Source organism: Trachymyrmex cornetzi, unplaced genomic scaffold, assembly GCF_001594075.2.
Source record: "Trachymyrmex cornetzi isolate Tcor2-1 unplaced genomic scaffold, Tcor1.1 scaffold257, whole genome shotgun sequence".
In the NCBI taxonomy this organism is placed as follows: Eukaryota; Metazoa; Arthropoda; class Insecta; order Hymenoptera; family Formicidae; genus Trachymyrmex; species Trachymyrmex cornetzi.
In genome coordinates this window covers 123,031-140,768 of record NW_017297238.1, presented here as the reverse complement: position 1 = coordinate 140,768, position 17,738 = coordinate 123,031, and the positions used below count along the sequence as shown (strand labels likewise).

The 17,738-nt window shown below is 34.0% G+C and overlaps 1 protein-coding gene across 3 annotated transcripts in view; it reads left to right on the top strand.

Annotated features, from left to right (window-relative positions):
• Positions 1 to 17,738, top strand: part of Pgant9 (polypeptide N-acetylgalactosaminyltransferase 9) — a 76,924-nt gene that overhangs the window by 44,295 nt on the left and 14,891 nt on the right. For all 3 annotated transcript variants that reach the window (XM_018508218.1, XM_018508217.1, XM_018508216.1), the window contains exons 3-6: positions 6,925 to 7,094; positions 15,431 to 15,744; positions 16,154 to 16,352; positions 16,693 to 16,862. In XM_018508218.1, coding sequence (XP_018363720.1) covers positions 6,925 to 7,094; positions 15,431 to 15,744; positions 16,154 to 16,352; positions 16,693 to 16,862 — 853 coding nt within the window. The remainder of the gene's footprint in view (positions 1 to 6,924; positions 7,095 to 15,430; positions 15,745 to 16,153; positions 16,353 to 16,692; positions 16,863 to 17,738) is intronic.

The window sequence follows — 17,738 nt, the reverse complement described above, 5'->3', positions numbered from 1 at the left end:
GCGAATAAAGCTTTGACATAAACGTTACGTGTTACTGGAGCTATGCTCGCGCAGACTTACGGTATCCCATGAAATTAAATACGACGATATAAACGAGACAATAATTCGTGGGTTAACGTTCGGAACGTGCAGTATACAGCTATACATTCCGCTCACGCCCGCGTGCGAAAGCTCTCGTAACTTAGCGGCGGTCCCTCGCACATACCTATACGTACACGTGCGTGTACACGTACTTTCCGCGGCACACGAGGAAAGGTGAGAAACACTTCATCATGGATATTCTCGTTTACCCCTATAGCCGAAAGTCCGCACCCCATCGAGCCATTACGGATCTTTACGATACTCCGCGGAGCGGATGCGAGTTTGCAAGTTGCGATATTCTCGTCGCGGAGAGCTAATTGAAACCGCGCCTGTATTTTTGTACCATCATGCCAGATTACCCTTGATGAGAAACAATAAATGACAAGGAAATTACATTCCGAAAAGTTCAATACACGTCTTCCTCCATGCTCGGTTTTTCGCTATGAAAAATATCTCGTTATAGTTGAATAATTGTCAGTAATAAAGAATACAATTATACTGGATTTTATATTATATTTTTAGTGTATATACGTGTAAAAAAGAAATTGAATTAAAAAAAGACCGAAATGTCTCTTTCGCTTTTTTCTTTGCTCCATACTTTGATTTACTTGGGAACTATAATGATATTAAAATGTACAAAATGTCTTTGCGAATCCGGAATATGAGAAATGTTCGCGAAAGCTAGGCGTGGTCGATCTTTCTCTTGAGTGACTGTTTTCAGACTCTCAGAATTAGGTCTGGGAGAGTCGATCTCTCTCGTCCAAACATTACATAGCCCAATTACACAACATACGCGTAAATATTATTATGAAGAAAATGCGTGATCAGCTGTTGCGTACAGACAAACACGTGTCGGGTCCTTGGGAAAGTACACAGAAAAAAAAACTATTCTTAAAAATCAACCATAATATATTCATATATAAGCAAAAATATTATATTCTTGCTTCAAAGATATCAATCTTGATTTGATTAAATTTGTTTTGATGCAAGTATTATTTTGCACTTAATTCAAGACTTGCTCAATTAAAAATCTTATATCAATACAAATAAATCTTATATGAAGACTAAAATTTTTAAAACAAGATTACAATATTTTTGCTTATATATGAATATATTATGGTTGATTTAAGAATAGTCTTTTTTTTCTGTGTACGATAAATACACTTTAACCGAAAAGAAAACATTAACTGGGCATATTGAATCTGCATAATAATAAGAAAATTGTTCCTTTTCTGCATATGTATACTACCATTCATTAATTTCAATACACACCCGGATTCATTAATTTCTCTGTAAAGAATGAACACGATACGTACGTTTTGCACAGAAATGAGTCCATTTGTTGCTATAAATATTTTCAACACTCGCATGTATCATATTTATACGTTATTTATATTAAAAAATCCTTGAAAACTGCGGTTTTTGGTTATTTTCGAAGAAACAAGATACACACGTAAAGTCATGAGATATTCATAGTGATATCATATACATGCTTAATGCTATTTTGAAACTGATTCGTCAATATATACAAAGTGAAAGAGCTCTAATAGTGTTGTTTTATCGCCTTGTATTGTGATACTGTGAAAACTTGTGTAAATGTGTAAAGTGGTCTCGTACATGGCTTTCAGAAAGAAATTATAAATCGAAAAGCGATTTGCTACACTCATAGAAAATTCATAACAAGTGAATTCATTTCAGTATAAAATACACGTATCACATTTATTCTTTACTTTTTAGAGAGATCAACAAATCTGGAAATGTATTGAAATTAATGAGCAGTAGTGTATGAGAGAGCGCATATGCATGAGTGTGAGAGAGATGTGAGAATGCACACAAATTTTCGATAAGAAATTTTTCGCGACCTTCGTAACGATGAAAAATCAATCGAGATTTGAGTTTACGTGAGTCATGCATTTTTATCACGCTGGCCATTTCGAACTATCTGCGTCATCTTTCTTAAAAATGTGGATCTATTTCTCTCGGATGGTCCTATAATCTCGTGCGAGAAAGGCGCTCTTATCCATCGGTTATGACGAGAATCCGCGGGTATCTAGATTCTCTTAGATTCGAGACCATTCTCGAAGGACGCCAAATGTAGCGTAACTTACAAGAGATATCGCGAAGTATCCAATTTTTCCGCTTTATGATTTCTGAGGTTTAGGTTATTCTTGTACAGGATTATCACACTATCGCGACTTATAAAATATCATTAATTCACTGTTATTAGCTATTTATGCTAATAGATTGAGTAATTATCGGATTGAATAACTTGTGTAAGTACAGTTAAAAAGGTAAGAAAAATGTAAAATCATTTGTAAGGAGTGTCGACGTTGATTGTTGTAACGTAATCTGAAGATCCGTAGACAAACGATTCTTGAAAGGTAAGAAAGATGCTCGTAAAAGCCCGCAATTAGCTTCACGAAACTTTCATTTATCTTTCAGAGAAACGCTGAAACAGATATTTTGCAACACTACCCTCGCAAAAGTTTTTCTTTAAAGATATATAATTACGCCGGAGAAACTAAATTAGATTGTACATCTCATTCTGCATTTTCTGATAGTCTTGCAAGTTTTAAGATGTTTTCCTTACATTTTATTGCGGTATCGAGCAAAAGGGATGAGATGAAAACTTGGATATACTGCAAATCAATAAATTCCATTATAAGACGTTTTTCTTTGAAACTTTAAGAAACAGATTATATTTTCCCAAGCTTTATTAACTTTTAATAATAGTTCGACGAAAAGGTTATGATAATTTGTCACATTTAAATTTTAATTGGACAAAACGTTCGATTTTGTTTCATCACGCGGTACCTATCTGAGAATATTCTCATTACAATTTATTGGAAATGAAAGCTCGCCACCAACAAAGGAAGAATTTGGACGCGAGAAATTTGATTCTCCATCTTCTCGCAGCGCAACGTCGTTTCCCCAAAGCTTGATACTCGCGCACTCACTTCCACAGTATTTGACTTTCACTCACTTCGTGCGCGCCTATTTCTTCAATTTCCGCGAACGAAGACAAGTCAAGATCCCCGCAGGCGAGATGCTTACGGCGAAGAGACTTGCAAATAGAATTCCACGCATCCGTGATGCGGGGCGACGCGACGCGAGGCGACGCGACGGAGGGATGAAACGCAGCATGAAACGTGACGCGTTTGATCGAGTGCAACGCCTCGCGGGGGTTTAGGCGATTGGGATGGATGGCAGGAGGATGGGGATGGTAAGGGTGATCGCCGAATGTGCTGAACGCGCGAAGGAGCCGCTTCTCATTCGATATCCGTGGCTGATTTCGAGGTACCCATCCCAAGCGCCGTCCAACAATGGGAGTCTCTTTTGTCGACGGGAAAGAGGATATCGCTGTTGAACGTCAATCGACTGGAAACGATCGATGCGTTTACTGGCTTAAGCGATTTCCCACTTTGTTCGAGCCGTGCCGCGTGCGCGATTTATATTCGTGGCCGTGCGCTTTCACGATATATTAATACGACTGTGACGATATTGCTATGATTTACTTTCAACCTATACGAGCTGTATAAATACGCATTGACAGGTAGATTCTCCCCACATCTAACTAATAGAATGATTATTCTGTTATATAAATTCAATGTTGGCATAATATATATTTAACGTTTAAACGAAATATTGCAATTTTAGATTTATTATTTAATCGGATAGTATAGTATTATGAATTAATCATTCATTCGTGCAGGATTTGTTAGAGATTTTTTTCTATCGAACCGGAAAAATTTTTTTCGAATGGATCAGTTATATGAATAATTGATATATCGAGTGTAGTCGATATATTATTATATTTTTATATAAATATGATATTAATTATATTAAATTACTACACTTAAATGATATAACGTAACGAGTACCGTTGTTCATAATATGGATTAAAAATGACTTATAGAAAAGGAGATTAAGAAACCTGTTATTGCTGCAAGAATTATGTGCGATAATAATGACAAACCGCGACCAGAATTTTCTCCGTGGAAGCCGTTATTACTGCGAGATTTATCACCGACAATGTTGGAAATTAAAAACGCAAGTGCTCCGCATTTGAAAATGAGAATTTCGCCGGCTTTGCTTTACTGTTAAAATTGAGTACACAAACTAATGCGGAATGAGAGGAATGCAAATGCAAATAGGTTGATTCAGCTCGGGCTTTGCGAGCCTCTTTTGCTTTTCTAGTCAAAAGCTTATCTGATGTATGGTTAAGGCGCATCAGATATGCAATTAACAATAACGTAGGAGGCATACGTTTTATATTGATAAAATGTTATTTTAAAGAATCTACGTAAACAATAGAATAAATTCCAGCCTTTTTTTTAATTAACATTATATTACATGTTATATACACGAAAATCTAAGTATTCTACAAATTAATGAATGATATTACAAGATATTTTCCTTTAAAAATCTTTTAGAAATATATTGTACATATACGTTTCCAAGTTGCATTAATTTTTAATAATGATTAAATTAAAAATAAATTCTTGTAGTTAAATGTGAAACTTCTTATAAAATTATATACGTATTTTGTAATGTAATAATTTATAAAATAAACTAATATCTCTAACTAGTTATATATAAATAAAATTTATATAATGAAAATTAATTAATACTGTTCTATGGAACTTCAGTATAATATTAATCTCTAAGTAGATTGCGACTATATATATTCGGATTTTCTTATTTATACTTTATCTCCTACGCGTATAAAACAGTTACATAGTGTGTACATATATCAAATATACCTGTAGGTTACGTTATAACGTATCTGAAAATTAATAAAAGTTTGCTTAATCGAAATAAACTAGAGATGATGTTAATATTTAATCAGTTATCTGCGCTAAAATTATACATATCATATTTTTTTAGATAGACGAGTTTGTCTCTCTTCTATGCCGTATAAAATCTTCAATTAAACATTTCTCGTTCTAATTTTATATTAATTTTATCTTAATATGACATTCGCCGCGGCGCCGTTATCTTTATGAATTTATGACCAGATACAGCAGTCATTCGGGACAGAGAAATTAAACCTCTCTGTTTTTATAAGAGAAAACTCTCTTTATTATTTTATTATGGTATTATAATATCCTCCTTTGCAACACGCTTATAAAAAATTTTAATTATCATGTGACATTTTAAATATTATATGACATGTCTTACAATTCACAGCTTAATTGTAACGTAGTTGAATTATATATGAAATTTATTATGGACATTGATAAAAACGATATATGTATAAATACCTACGACAATTTATGTAAAATTCAATGTGACATGTTTGTTCTTTATACGAAATTTGTTAAGTGTCTGTTTTTTTTTTCGGATAAATATGAAACAACATGACGTGTAAATGTAAAATACCTATTCTCTACATTGCCGCTATTCATTATCGATATTAAATTATTAATATTATTTTATCTTGTAATTTTTATTGCATTGTTTTAAAATACATTATATTTCAATAATCTTTTTCTGATATGTCCACATTTTTATATTTCAATCTGCAAAATATTTACTATTTTCAAGAAGTTTCTCTTCTTTTCTATTTGGCTCATCATTATTCTGTTATTTAACTGTTTACCTATCATCTTATTTTCCTTGACTAATTCTCAAGTTAACTGAAGAACGGGTATTTATTATGTTTATACTTCAAGCTGTTTCTGCAACGACGAAAAAATATTCCTATGAGAAAATGTAAACATATAAGTATATACATATATAGATATATTAAATTTTACATTTCATCTGACATAAACACCTCCAATCCGACATGGAAACTGATTATGAAGGGATCTCATTCACGAGTAGATATTCGCTTCGGTACACCAGGAAGGATAAATCGGAAATTTAGCAAACAGTACATTTCGTGAACGGTGCGTGTGCTGGCAGCTGTTAATTGAAATTATTCACAGATGGTAATCATAGTAATGGCCGTTATTGAATGGCACATCTCATAATCGCTTCATTAGCACGCAATGCGCGCAATCGTAACGTGTACAATGTACTTATTCTCGGCTGCAGTATAATGCGCTAATTACAAACGAATACCTTGAATTAATATATGATAATTATCTCATGGGTGGAAGCATACGTATTTATAGTAGAGCTAATTACGAAGACATCGATTGTGAATCGAAATGTATTCATGTATTAAACGCATTATGAGACTACAAAATCGCGAATTGCGAATGCAACAGAGTAAATATTGGATAAATACAATGTGTATAGAATTTGACAAGAGTACGTTAATACACAGAAACGGCAAGCTTTCGCTCTCGCAAGTATTACGAAAAAAGCGAAGAACACATACATTTTATTTGCCGTATCTATAAACCACAGCGTGTGTCTGCGGCTAGCTGTGTGTTCGTGCATTAACTAGGTCCGGAAGTCACAATCCCTGCATCCCTGGAATTCATTTTGCGGTGAGCTTCGGGCGAGCGTACACCTCGTGGGCGTTTAGTTTACGAACATTCTCTACCTTAATCGTATTACCGTATTTTCCTGACATATCTTCTCGTACATATTATCGGTTTCGCGTAATCATCCCTGTTGCGGTCTACAGATCAAGAACTCGATTCGGCCGCACTATTGATGCACTGTACTCGTGATTGTTCTGCAAACAATCGCGCAATCCGCTATCGAAGTTAATATTATTAGAGGAACGTAGACAAGATCTATATTCAGCATGAAACGCAACGATATTTCGATTTTACTTCGTTAGTAATATTTGTATGTGAAATATAATTTTAACAACACGATTTTCCTTTACAGCACAATCGTTAACGGTTTATTTAATGATTGCTTTGATTCTTTTTGTTTTAGGTGTAAGGAATCTGGTAGGTACTTGAAGGATCTTCCGCCTACAGCAGTAATTATTTGCTTCCACAACGAAGCTTGGTCTGTGTTGTTGCGTACAGTGCACTCCGTGCTGGATAGATCACCAGAACATCTCATACAGGAAATCATTCTGGTCGATGATTTCTCCGACATGCGTAAGTTGTTTTTCTACTAATACAGAAAAGTTAATAAATTCGTTATTATCTTTCGTACACTGAGAAAAAAATGCTGTTGATTCAATTAAAGTCTATATTACGGGCTGTCACTAACATAAGTAATTAATTCATGTATATTTTTTATTGACATAAAGGTCTTATTGTTGAAATAATAATTTATGCCTTTATGTCAATAAAAAATATACATGAATTAATTACTTATGTTAGTGATAGCCCGTAATATAGACTTTAATTGAATCAACAGCATTTTTTTCTCAGTGTAACCCTCCGAATCTTACATGTTAAAATCTGTAACACTGTTACTGACGCTGCATTTGTGAGACCTATTTAATTTATGTTAATTAAAAAGCACTAATTTTAAGGAATAAAAATAATAATAACTCTTATAAAAAGAATAAATATTAACAAGGGAATCACCGTAATTGTCCCTTGATTTTGATAGGTTTGGATATATTTTAGAGCATCAAAAAATATTAGATTATTTTTTATGTGTTTATTTCCAGATTTATGAGACGAAACAACATCTTGAAAATAACTTCTCGATAATAAAACTTATTTTATTTTCGAATATTTTTACAACTATCAGGTATATGAACAATTGTTTTATACATAAGTTTTATGGTATTTTATACTTTTAATAATAGTGTCATACTTGTAAAAAATGTTAAATTTTTTAAATTCCCCTTACTCTCCAGGAGTTGTCGACCCCTAAATCTTAGAAGTAAACGTATATAAATATGCTGAATCTAATATCTTTCGATGCTCTATAATTCATCAAAATCCAACAAGGCTCATCGAAATCAATGAAAGAGTTTTAACGGTTCTCTTGTGTAAATATAATTTTAATAAGAATAATCCAAATTTTTGCATAATGCAACATAAAAAGAATTGAATTGTTCGACATTTTTAACAAAGAGATTTATAATTAAATGCGCCCAATGGATCTACCGTCAACTCCAGAAAGCCGAAATTGTCGAATTTCATAATAACGCACAGTAGATTTTATTTTATTCATGCGTGGTTCAAAACAGATTTCAACTTTATTTTCAATATCGGAAAATTACGAGAAATAATTTACATGATCATTCATCGGGGAAAATTAATACGTAATTTGTATTTCTATTGCATGACATATGATATATTCAAGGTATTTCTTTCGTATAAAGCGAAAAGTAGACGAGTTACTCTCGCGTTATCGCTCGAACCGCACACGTACTTTAGATTCAAAACGAAATATCTTCTATGCTCGATCGAAGCGGAATAGCATATCGTTTCCGTAGCGTCATAAATCCTCGTGCAGCTCTCATCGCCGAGCGATGAAAAATCCTCGATAGAACGCCAAAAGGGGAACTCGTAAGCACAGAACGCGAACGGAAACCGCGAACCATTATATTCGCGTACTTGCTCGTGCAACCGCGTCTCTATTCAGAACGGTGATTCGTTATCGCGACAGTGTTTCGTAGTTTTGCGATAGATCGATTAATTGCGATCCATCTCTCCACTGTGTCGCCGCGACGTGAATAGAAGAGAAACTCTCAGCCTGCTTTACAGATACCCTGAAAATTACGAGAGGTTCATACAAACTCTGCTGCTCGGCTCTCTATAAGTTTAACGTCCTCACTTGTTCTCGTTTTCCGAAATTGGGCGTGAACGTGCTACTATATTGTATCAAAAATTACAGCTATGGGGAAATACTTATACAAGAAAGGTTCAATCTGAAAACTCGTAAAAATCTGAAACTTTGCGAAAATAACATATATGTACCTATACTTATAATATGTATAACTATATATAATTATATAAATTTTTTATTTCGGTTCTAACATCGAAAATACTTGAAGAAATCTAACATTTCCTGCATATTTCTGTTAACATCTTAGAAACTAAATTAAACTATAAATTATCAGTCGAAACAGCAAATCGCTATGTGTGACAAACAGGTTCAAATGTATTTTGTTTCTACATTTTTTGTATTTTATTTTATTTGTGAATTTCAGATTTAAAAAAATTGTTTATTTGCCAAACTTTTCTTATTAGAAAAAGGAACTTTATTAGAGAAAGAAATTTTGAAGAAGAAAAAACTATTTGAAGATGTTTCTATATTTTTTTTTATAATAAATGCTTTTTGCTTTCGCGAAATGAAGAAATAAAGAATGTACATATAGTATATATGTACACTTCGGCGAAGAAATATTTGTCATTATTCAAGTTTTTATGTCTTTATTAACTTGTTTGAAAAACTATGTTTGTGATTATTCATATTCACCTGTCAGAATACATGTTTCTCGCCTAAAGGCACATACGTGAAGTTGATAGAAATATATGAAACGTGTAATTTCGTAAATGTGAGCGAAACAAATATGTACGCATTGTTTGGATGTAAAAAGGCAATTATAGCTTCAACGTAGTTGCATGTTTTCGAATAAACTGACGTTTATACAACAGCCACTAAATCGAAATCTAAATTACAAAACTAGTAAAACTGGAATCACTGTTAGCAAAAAAAGACCTATAGTTATATAAACTATTTACGAGCGTCAGTTATATTTAAAAAATATGCATCACACGTCGATACATATAAAATATCAATTTCAGAATAGATGAAGGTTTGCGTCAACATTCCTGAACTAAAATATTATATTATTTTTTGTTTTAATCGTATATCGAAGAAAGGGCAATTAGTAATTGTATGGAATCCTACTGAATAATACAGGCGGATGAACATAAAAATCCCGAGAAAGGGGGTCTGAGATTAAGCTGGGTTCGGGAAAGCAGTGTATATAGCTAGGATAGTTGCTGCAATCTTTATTAAAAGCTCAAGATAAGCTCTCGTCCCGACCGGAAGTTAAACCTATAAACATAATCACTTGCTTCAGCAATCTCCTGGCCAATATTTTATATACTATTAACAGACAACTGATTGCTTTATCACAGAAGGAGATTATAATACTGCATCTCGTGCTTTTCCTTTTTCGCGAAGATAATTAAAAATGCAAACACGATAAATTAATTTATGCGTGCTTTTATTTAAGATTACAAAACCATAAAAAGTACGAAAGTACGAACTCTCCAAATTAAAATCAATAATGGCGAGTAACCCGGGCAAACGGGAAGGAAATTGAAGACTAGAATATAAATAAACACAAGAGTCATATTAGATGGAACACTAGTAATCAGTCGATGATCACAGAACACAGAATTAATTTTGATCACAATTTTGATTGGCAGGATGTCGAAATCCTGGATACAGAGCCTTTAAACAAAAGATTAATCTCGGAATTCCTTCACATTCATATGCAAAAGAATGGTTTAAATCTGCGATCCGACACAAAGGGCTTATATCACATTTATTTACCGATATTAAACGATGTGTAATAAACTTCTACTTCTGTATGTAATGTTATCACTGGTTGTTGACGATTATCTTTCCAGTACGTGTATAATGAACGTCTATTAAGCTGGCACAGCCACTTCAGCACAATCAAACGCGACCTATACCACATTTTTTTGTTATTTTTTTGCTAATTTTTTACTCTATTCCTGATTTTTTTGCTCCAGCCAATTCGCTAAAACCCATGACTGTGCTAGCTTAAGACCAAAGTTAGCACAACCACAAAGAAAAAAGCACCAAATGAAATACAGTACATATTCTTGAAGGGCTATTTTTTTGCTAATTTTTTGCTTTATTCCCGATTATTTTGTTCATTGTTTAAGTCGAAAAATTCCACCAAGAGTGTGGCTAATTTTTCGATTTAAACAGTGAGCAAAAAATTCCGATTTACGATATTCTTAGAGCAATTAATTCTACAAACGTTTTGACACCAAAATGAGCTGAGCAATTAATTGCTTTAAGGTACTTTACTCTTGTACGCGAGGCAGCACAGCCACACTCTTGGTGGAATTTTTCGACTTAAACAATGAGCAAAGTAATAGGAAATAGAGCAAAAAATTAGCAAAAAAATAGCTCTTCAAGAATATGTACTTGATTTTTCATTTGCTGCTTTTTTTTGTGGCTGTGCTAACTTTGGTCTTAAGCTAGCACAGCCATGGGTTTTAGAATTGGCTGGAGTAAAAAAATCAGGAATAGAGCAAAAAATTAGCAAAAAAATAGCAAAAAAATGTGATATAGGTCGCGTTTGATTGTGCTGTAGTGGCTGTGCTAGCTGAATAGACGTGTACAATGACCGACAAGATACATTTAAAAACAAAGTTTTTCAATTATATGTCTGACATATTTTAGCTAACATATCTATTTTATTCTGTATATGTTTAATATATTTATTGGTAATTTATCTGCAAAATTGTTATATAATTAACGTATTTCCGATGTGATTTAATTGACTATGTAATTGATCTAAGGTTTCAAGACGAATGCTTTGTGCATTAAAGTGAGTCGTGAGAATTTTCTTAGCATTTTACATTGATTATTCATTTAGTGGGTTTTTTAATAGATTTTGCCATCAAATCTGTCAATTTTCTGTCGATTCATCTCTTACATATAAAGGAGAGACATATACAATTGCTGAAGAGGACTCCGAAGTAAATCGAAACGTACAATTTGATGGAATAAAGGATTCGAAGTAAAAAAAATTATTCTTTTACTTGCGTACCGGTAACCATGCTGTTGCTCTCATTTTCCCGGCTTACTCGCCATTATTGATTTTAAGTTTGCAATTATAATTCGAGTGTTTCTTTATACGTATGAATTTCTTTATATATAATTATTTTCTTATTGTTAGTCATTGAATATTTTATTTCAATGATATGCATATTATATGATAATTTTTTAATATATTAAAAAATTATCTCTTTATTCGCCGAAACGTGCGGTAGGTTAAAATGAATTCAATGATTAATAAAGTCCACAAGAAAGTTGTAATGAATGTTACAGCGTAGACTTTAGCCTTTCTCGGCAAAACTCACGCACGATAATTAGCTTTTATAAAGGAGATTGGCGATGGGGATTACAGAGTTAATTATGAGCGCTCTCAACGGCGACAGACTGTGCTCTTTGAGCGGTTCCATTATCTACGCCTCATATAGTGCACTCAGCAAAGTCATAATGAAATCTGCAATAATGGCCAGGGTCGGTTTATGCGTGCCTCTGTGTGTTCGAGGAATTCATTAGAAATTAATTCGGTTTGGAATGCGCGCGGATTCCACGCGCGCGAGCCGGTTGCGCGTGCATTAAATGTCTGACCTCTGATCTCTTACGGTCCATCTCTTCTCGTTCGAGTGCAGCTAACGAGGACGTAGCGCGCTTCGTTCAACACACTTCAATGTACTTCAAAAGGAACATTTTCTCGATTTGTAAGCGAGATCCGTACAACGATCCCTATATATTTTTCTATATCTCGGCACGAGGCACGAAAAAATTCTTTTTGTGAACCGATACGCAATACGGAATAGCTGAATGGCAACCGAGCATGACGATTTTGTATTAAAACTTATCAGACGCGCAACTCAACAAAAAGGGAATAAAATCAAGTGCCTCGTCCAGTAATCATTGTTCTTGCACGAAACACGCTGATCCGTAGAATCCCATTATACTATCCATAGTTAATCGAGCTTACAGGGCAGAGGCTTAGGATTAGTGGTACGGTCCCTCATAAAGCCATCCTAACGGAGAATAAATCACGAATATCTGCTAATTGCTGCCTAGCGATCCATAACTATATAGGCAGATATATATTTTAAATTTACATCTCGCTTAAGTTTGTCAAAAATGATACAAGATAACAGACTGAGACTTCGAAACATCCACACAAGTGACATCGAAGATTTTCAGTGGCAATATTGGTATTTTTTTTTTTAAGATCAAGATTGTATATATTCAAATGAAAAACGGATAAAGGAATTTAAAACAATAATAAATCGATCTCTCGCCGACGCAATAAAATTATTTAGAAATTTTAATATCATTCAGCATTATTGATATCGTTCTAAGATGCTTATGAGCATCGAATTGCTAGTCAATTTAATTTGTAATATTACTGCGATAGTTTTATGGAGTTTGCATTTCATAACTGAAACATTATTTTGGCGCGCAATTTAAAGGACTACATACGAGTACATACATAGTATATATAAATTCACATAGAATTATATAAAAGAGCACTTAAAATTCAACTAGACCATTAAAAGGTATTTGTTTCCTATTGTTGCGTACTCACATGTACAGGGTGTTACAGATACATACTAGGCAGTACGACGGGTTGCGCGGCAAACTTTGCACAGCCAAACGTGTTTAATAGACAATGACAGTGATTTTATACATTATAAAGTTTATACTACAAAGTTTTATTATTTATATTATAAAGTTTATGTTATAAAGTCACTGTCATTGTCTATTAAACCACGCTTGGCCATGCAAAGTTTGCCGCGCAACTCGTCGTACTGCCTAGTATGTATCTGTAACACCCTGTATATGGTCCTATGAGATTCTTAAAAAATAATAAAATGCTGTGGCGATAATGGAGTTCATTTTAAGCGATTTGGGAAACATGCAGGAATCGTTGGATTCATCTTTTTTCTTATTCAATTTTACTTACTGTACTGAAGATACAATTATAAAAAAATTAATAGTTTACGAAATATTTAACACTTTATGCCAACATGTGCTATAATAAAGTATAAAATATCTCATAAACTAACGGTTTTTTTATATCTCTATCTAGAAAAAAATTATGGCCAAAATACATCTTCTTTGAAACAATTCTACTTTAGAAGAAAATTGACTGTATTGATTAAAATGGACTACCCTGTATAGTGCAAATAAAAGTTATGACTTTAATAATAATTTATTTTAATAAAGAAAAATTCGTAGATATGGTTCAACAAAGTGATAAAATTAACCTAACCGTTGTTTTCTCTTGTTTAGGATATGAAAAAAATATTTTCCGAATACTTGGACAATTTTAACCCTCGAACATCACACTTATTTTCGGTATCTTTAAACACTACACATGGGCCGACTCGATTTTAAGGCTCTTAAATTGCTCGAAAAATTCTGTAAAAATTCACACATATATTCTTTAAGATATCTACTAAATTATTTTGCTATGCAAACATTGGAAAAAATGTTTAAAAAAATTATAAAAATTACTTTCTGCACCAAAAAAAGAAAATAATTCAGTTTTGATAAAAAAAATTGTAACTTTGATTTTTGAAGAAAAAAGCAGTTTTTTATTTTATTAAAGTATAAAAATGATTATTTTTAATGTGCGCGCGCGCGCGCGCGCGTGTGTGTGTGTGTGTGTGTGTGTGTGTGTGTGTGGACACGAAAGACCCATGTGTGACGTTCGAGGATTAGCCACAATTTTGTAATTCAGTAAGTAAAATTGAGTAAGAAAAAAGATGAACCCAACGATCCCTGCGTACTTTTCAAATCGCCTAAAATATATAAATTCCACCTTTTAATCGGATAATAGTAATAATATTAATATTTATTACAACTTTATAAAGTTACACAGCTGTTATTTTCTAGCTAAACAAATCTTCAAAAGTTTGTGAACTACGTTCATTTTCTGTATTCAATCGTTAAGATACCTTAATGGCGAATTAAAGGCTAATTTAGCGGACAGAGATAATTTTTATTAGAAGAATAAGCAGCTACTTTTTTTACCAGATGATGAAATGTTAATAACACGTGTATATGTATAAGAAAAATGTAATTAAAATGGATTATTATATCAAGATTTTATCTTTGTTTCTATCTAGCATTAAATTTATTGTGAATAGGGAATAAATTTACAACGAGAAGGGTGATTGTTGTTACCACAACAGTTTGCGAATGACATCGTAAATAAACCGTAATCTGACATTAAGGACGTAATCGACTTTAGAGAAACCTAGAGAAACGGGTACATTCACGTGACTTTATTGTTGCATTTATCGTTCACCGAAGCATGGATCCTACGGGCAACTTATATCTATTCCAAATCGGTGGAGGTCTAGCAAACAACGGTTGAGACAAAATCTACAGGTCCGCGAGATTAATATTCGAGCAAATCCTGATATTAAAGACGACAAGTTCCATCAATAACGCTGCGTCACGTATTATGAGATTATGCTATTAATTATGTGACTGTTTAATATTAAATGTCGACATTTCCTATAAAAAGGATGTAAGATATTTTAAAGTTAAGATAGAACGATGCCACAAATACTCTATTTATTTAGTATAACGAATCGTAAGATATAATATAGAATATAACTAAATATATATAGAAATATTTAAGTTAATTACGCGTCGCGATATTTTGTTATTTTGATACTTTGTCGGGTGGAATAACGAAAAATCAATTTTTTCGCAGCTCATCTCAAGCGCCAATTGGAAGACTATATGATGAATTATCCAAAAGTGAGAATTATTAGGGCGAATAAACGTGAGGGCCTTATCAGGGCGCGCTTGTTAGGCGCTGCGGCGGCCAAAGCTCCGGTCCTCACGTATCTGGATAGCCATTGTGAATGTACGGAGGGCTGGCTGGAACCTCTTCTGGATCGGATCGCGCGCGATCCGACGACGGTAGTTTGTCCGGTGATCGATGTTATAGACGACACTACCCTGGAATACCACTGGCGCGACTCGAGCGGTGTAAATGTCGGTGGATTCGATTGGAATCTCCAGGTAAACGAAATCTTCACGCCGTTCTCTTGCGAACATTGGAAAACGATAGAAAATACCTACGTCTGCTTGTCGGAATGCAATTGATTTTCACACGCGACAGCGTGACACCAAACTAATTATTTACTGGGGAAGAAACTGACCTATCGTGTAATTTAAAAGGGACTGAATTTTATTATATAGAAAGTGTTTTACATCTATATTTTTTAAAATTATTTTGTATATGTCTAAATTGACAAGATGCGATTAAAAAAAAAATAAAACTAGAAAATGTAATTGTGAGACATTAATTTTTTAAATGACTTTTGAGTTTCATTTTATAAAGTTACTATCAACTTGTAATATTTTATGATCAAAAAATCATGACCATTTGTGGGCGGATTCTTGACATATATCAACATTTGTTAACAAGTTCAATTGGCACGCGGTACCAGAGAGGGAGAGAAAGAGGCACAAAAACCCGGCCGAACCCGTTTGGTCACCAACGATGGCTGGCGGCCTCTTTTCAATAGACCGAGTCTTCTTCGAACGGATCGGCACATACGATAGCGGCTTCGACATATGGGGCGGCGAGAATCTTGAATTATCATTTAAAACCTGGATGTGCGGAGGTAAGACAGCATGATGAACAACAAAAAAAAGGTTTTGTTTTTCTAATTTAGGAAACTGAAGTTCTAAGTCACTGTAATCTTATAACATGGAAAAATTATCTTTTTCTTTATTTCGTTTTTGGCGCTAAATGCGAATTGTTTTTCTTTTATGCATTATATCTTCGTTGTTCTTTATTTCGGAAAAAATTGCACGCATCTATATTTTTATTCAAATGTTTCTTTTTTTATTTTTATGCTTTACTTATTTGCATTTACACGATTCTTAAAATTAGCCAGCAACGTGTAAACGTATAATTCAACCGGATGAAAACGTTAATCTAATAACTCGACGCGTTCTCAGGCACCCTGGAAATCGTGCCGTGCTCGCACGTGGGTCACATCTTCAGGAAACGTTCGCCTTACAAGTGGCGCAACGGCGTGAACGTGCTCAAGAGGAACAGCATAAGACTGAGTGAAGTGTGGCTGGACGAGTACGCCAAGTACTACTATCAGAGGATAGGTCACGACAAGGTGAGTACTTGCATCGTCGCATGCATAACTTTCTTTTCATATACAACCTCTTGTGCAAATGCAACGGGGGAGCAATCCATGTAGCGAGTTATCATAGTACGATCGATGTAAGATGCGGAAAATAAAATGAAACAAGGATTTTATACGATTCAATGAAAATGTACTTCAATACGTTTAACAATACTCGTATAAACAGATAGAGAAACATTCTGTAATATAAAAACAGAAGAATAATTTTAAAAAATTTATATTGAGAGTTTTAGCACATACTCTCTGTCAGGAAATAGATAATTAGTGATAAATTATCTTTTATCGTGAGCTAAAGATCCCATTTCTTGCCGCGGTGTATCGGTAAACCATCGAGTATGTTTCTTTAATCCAAGTTTCCCGTAAACACTGGCTGAATGGGTTGGTTGGAATGGGATGAAGGATAACGATAAAGGTGGTCGATGATGGAGAGGATCGTAGACCAAGACTTGTCGTAAAAAGGGCCATAAACGCGCCAAGTGCCCTTAAGGCTCGCGCGCATGTCCTCGCTCTCCTCCGTCGTAGGACGTTTCTTTCGTCCCCTTCTATAACGATCTGTCATTTATCCTTGATGCTTGTCCGCCCCTGCTCTCCTGCCGAGATCCAATCGGCGAGATAAATCGAAGCGTAGAGAATAAATCGCTTCCGTAAGCACGTCGCTCTATGTAATGATCGAATCTATCGAGAATGTCGTCCTCATGGATGGCTTCATAATGTAATCAGATAAATCGCTCTTTGTTTATCTCTATTTTTAGGCGTATGTAAAGGTTCGCAGTAGTAATATCGATGGTTGGGTTAGACAGTATTGAAAACACAAGATGGTCCAGTGTTGAATAAAAAATAAAGCAG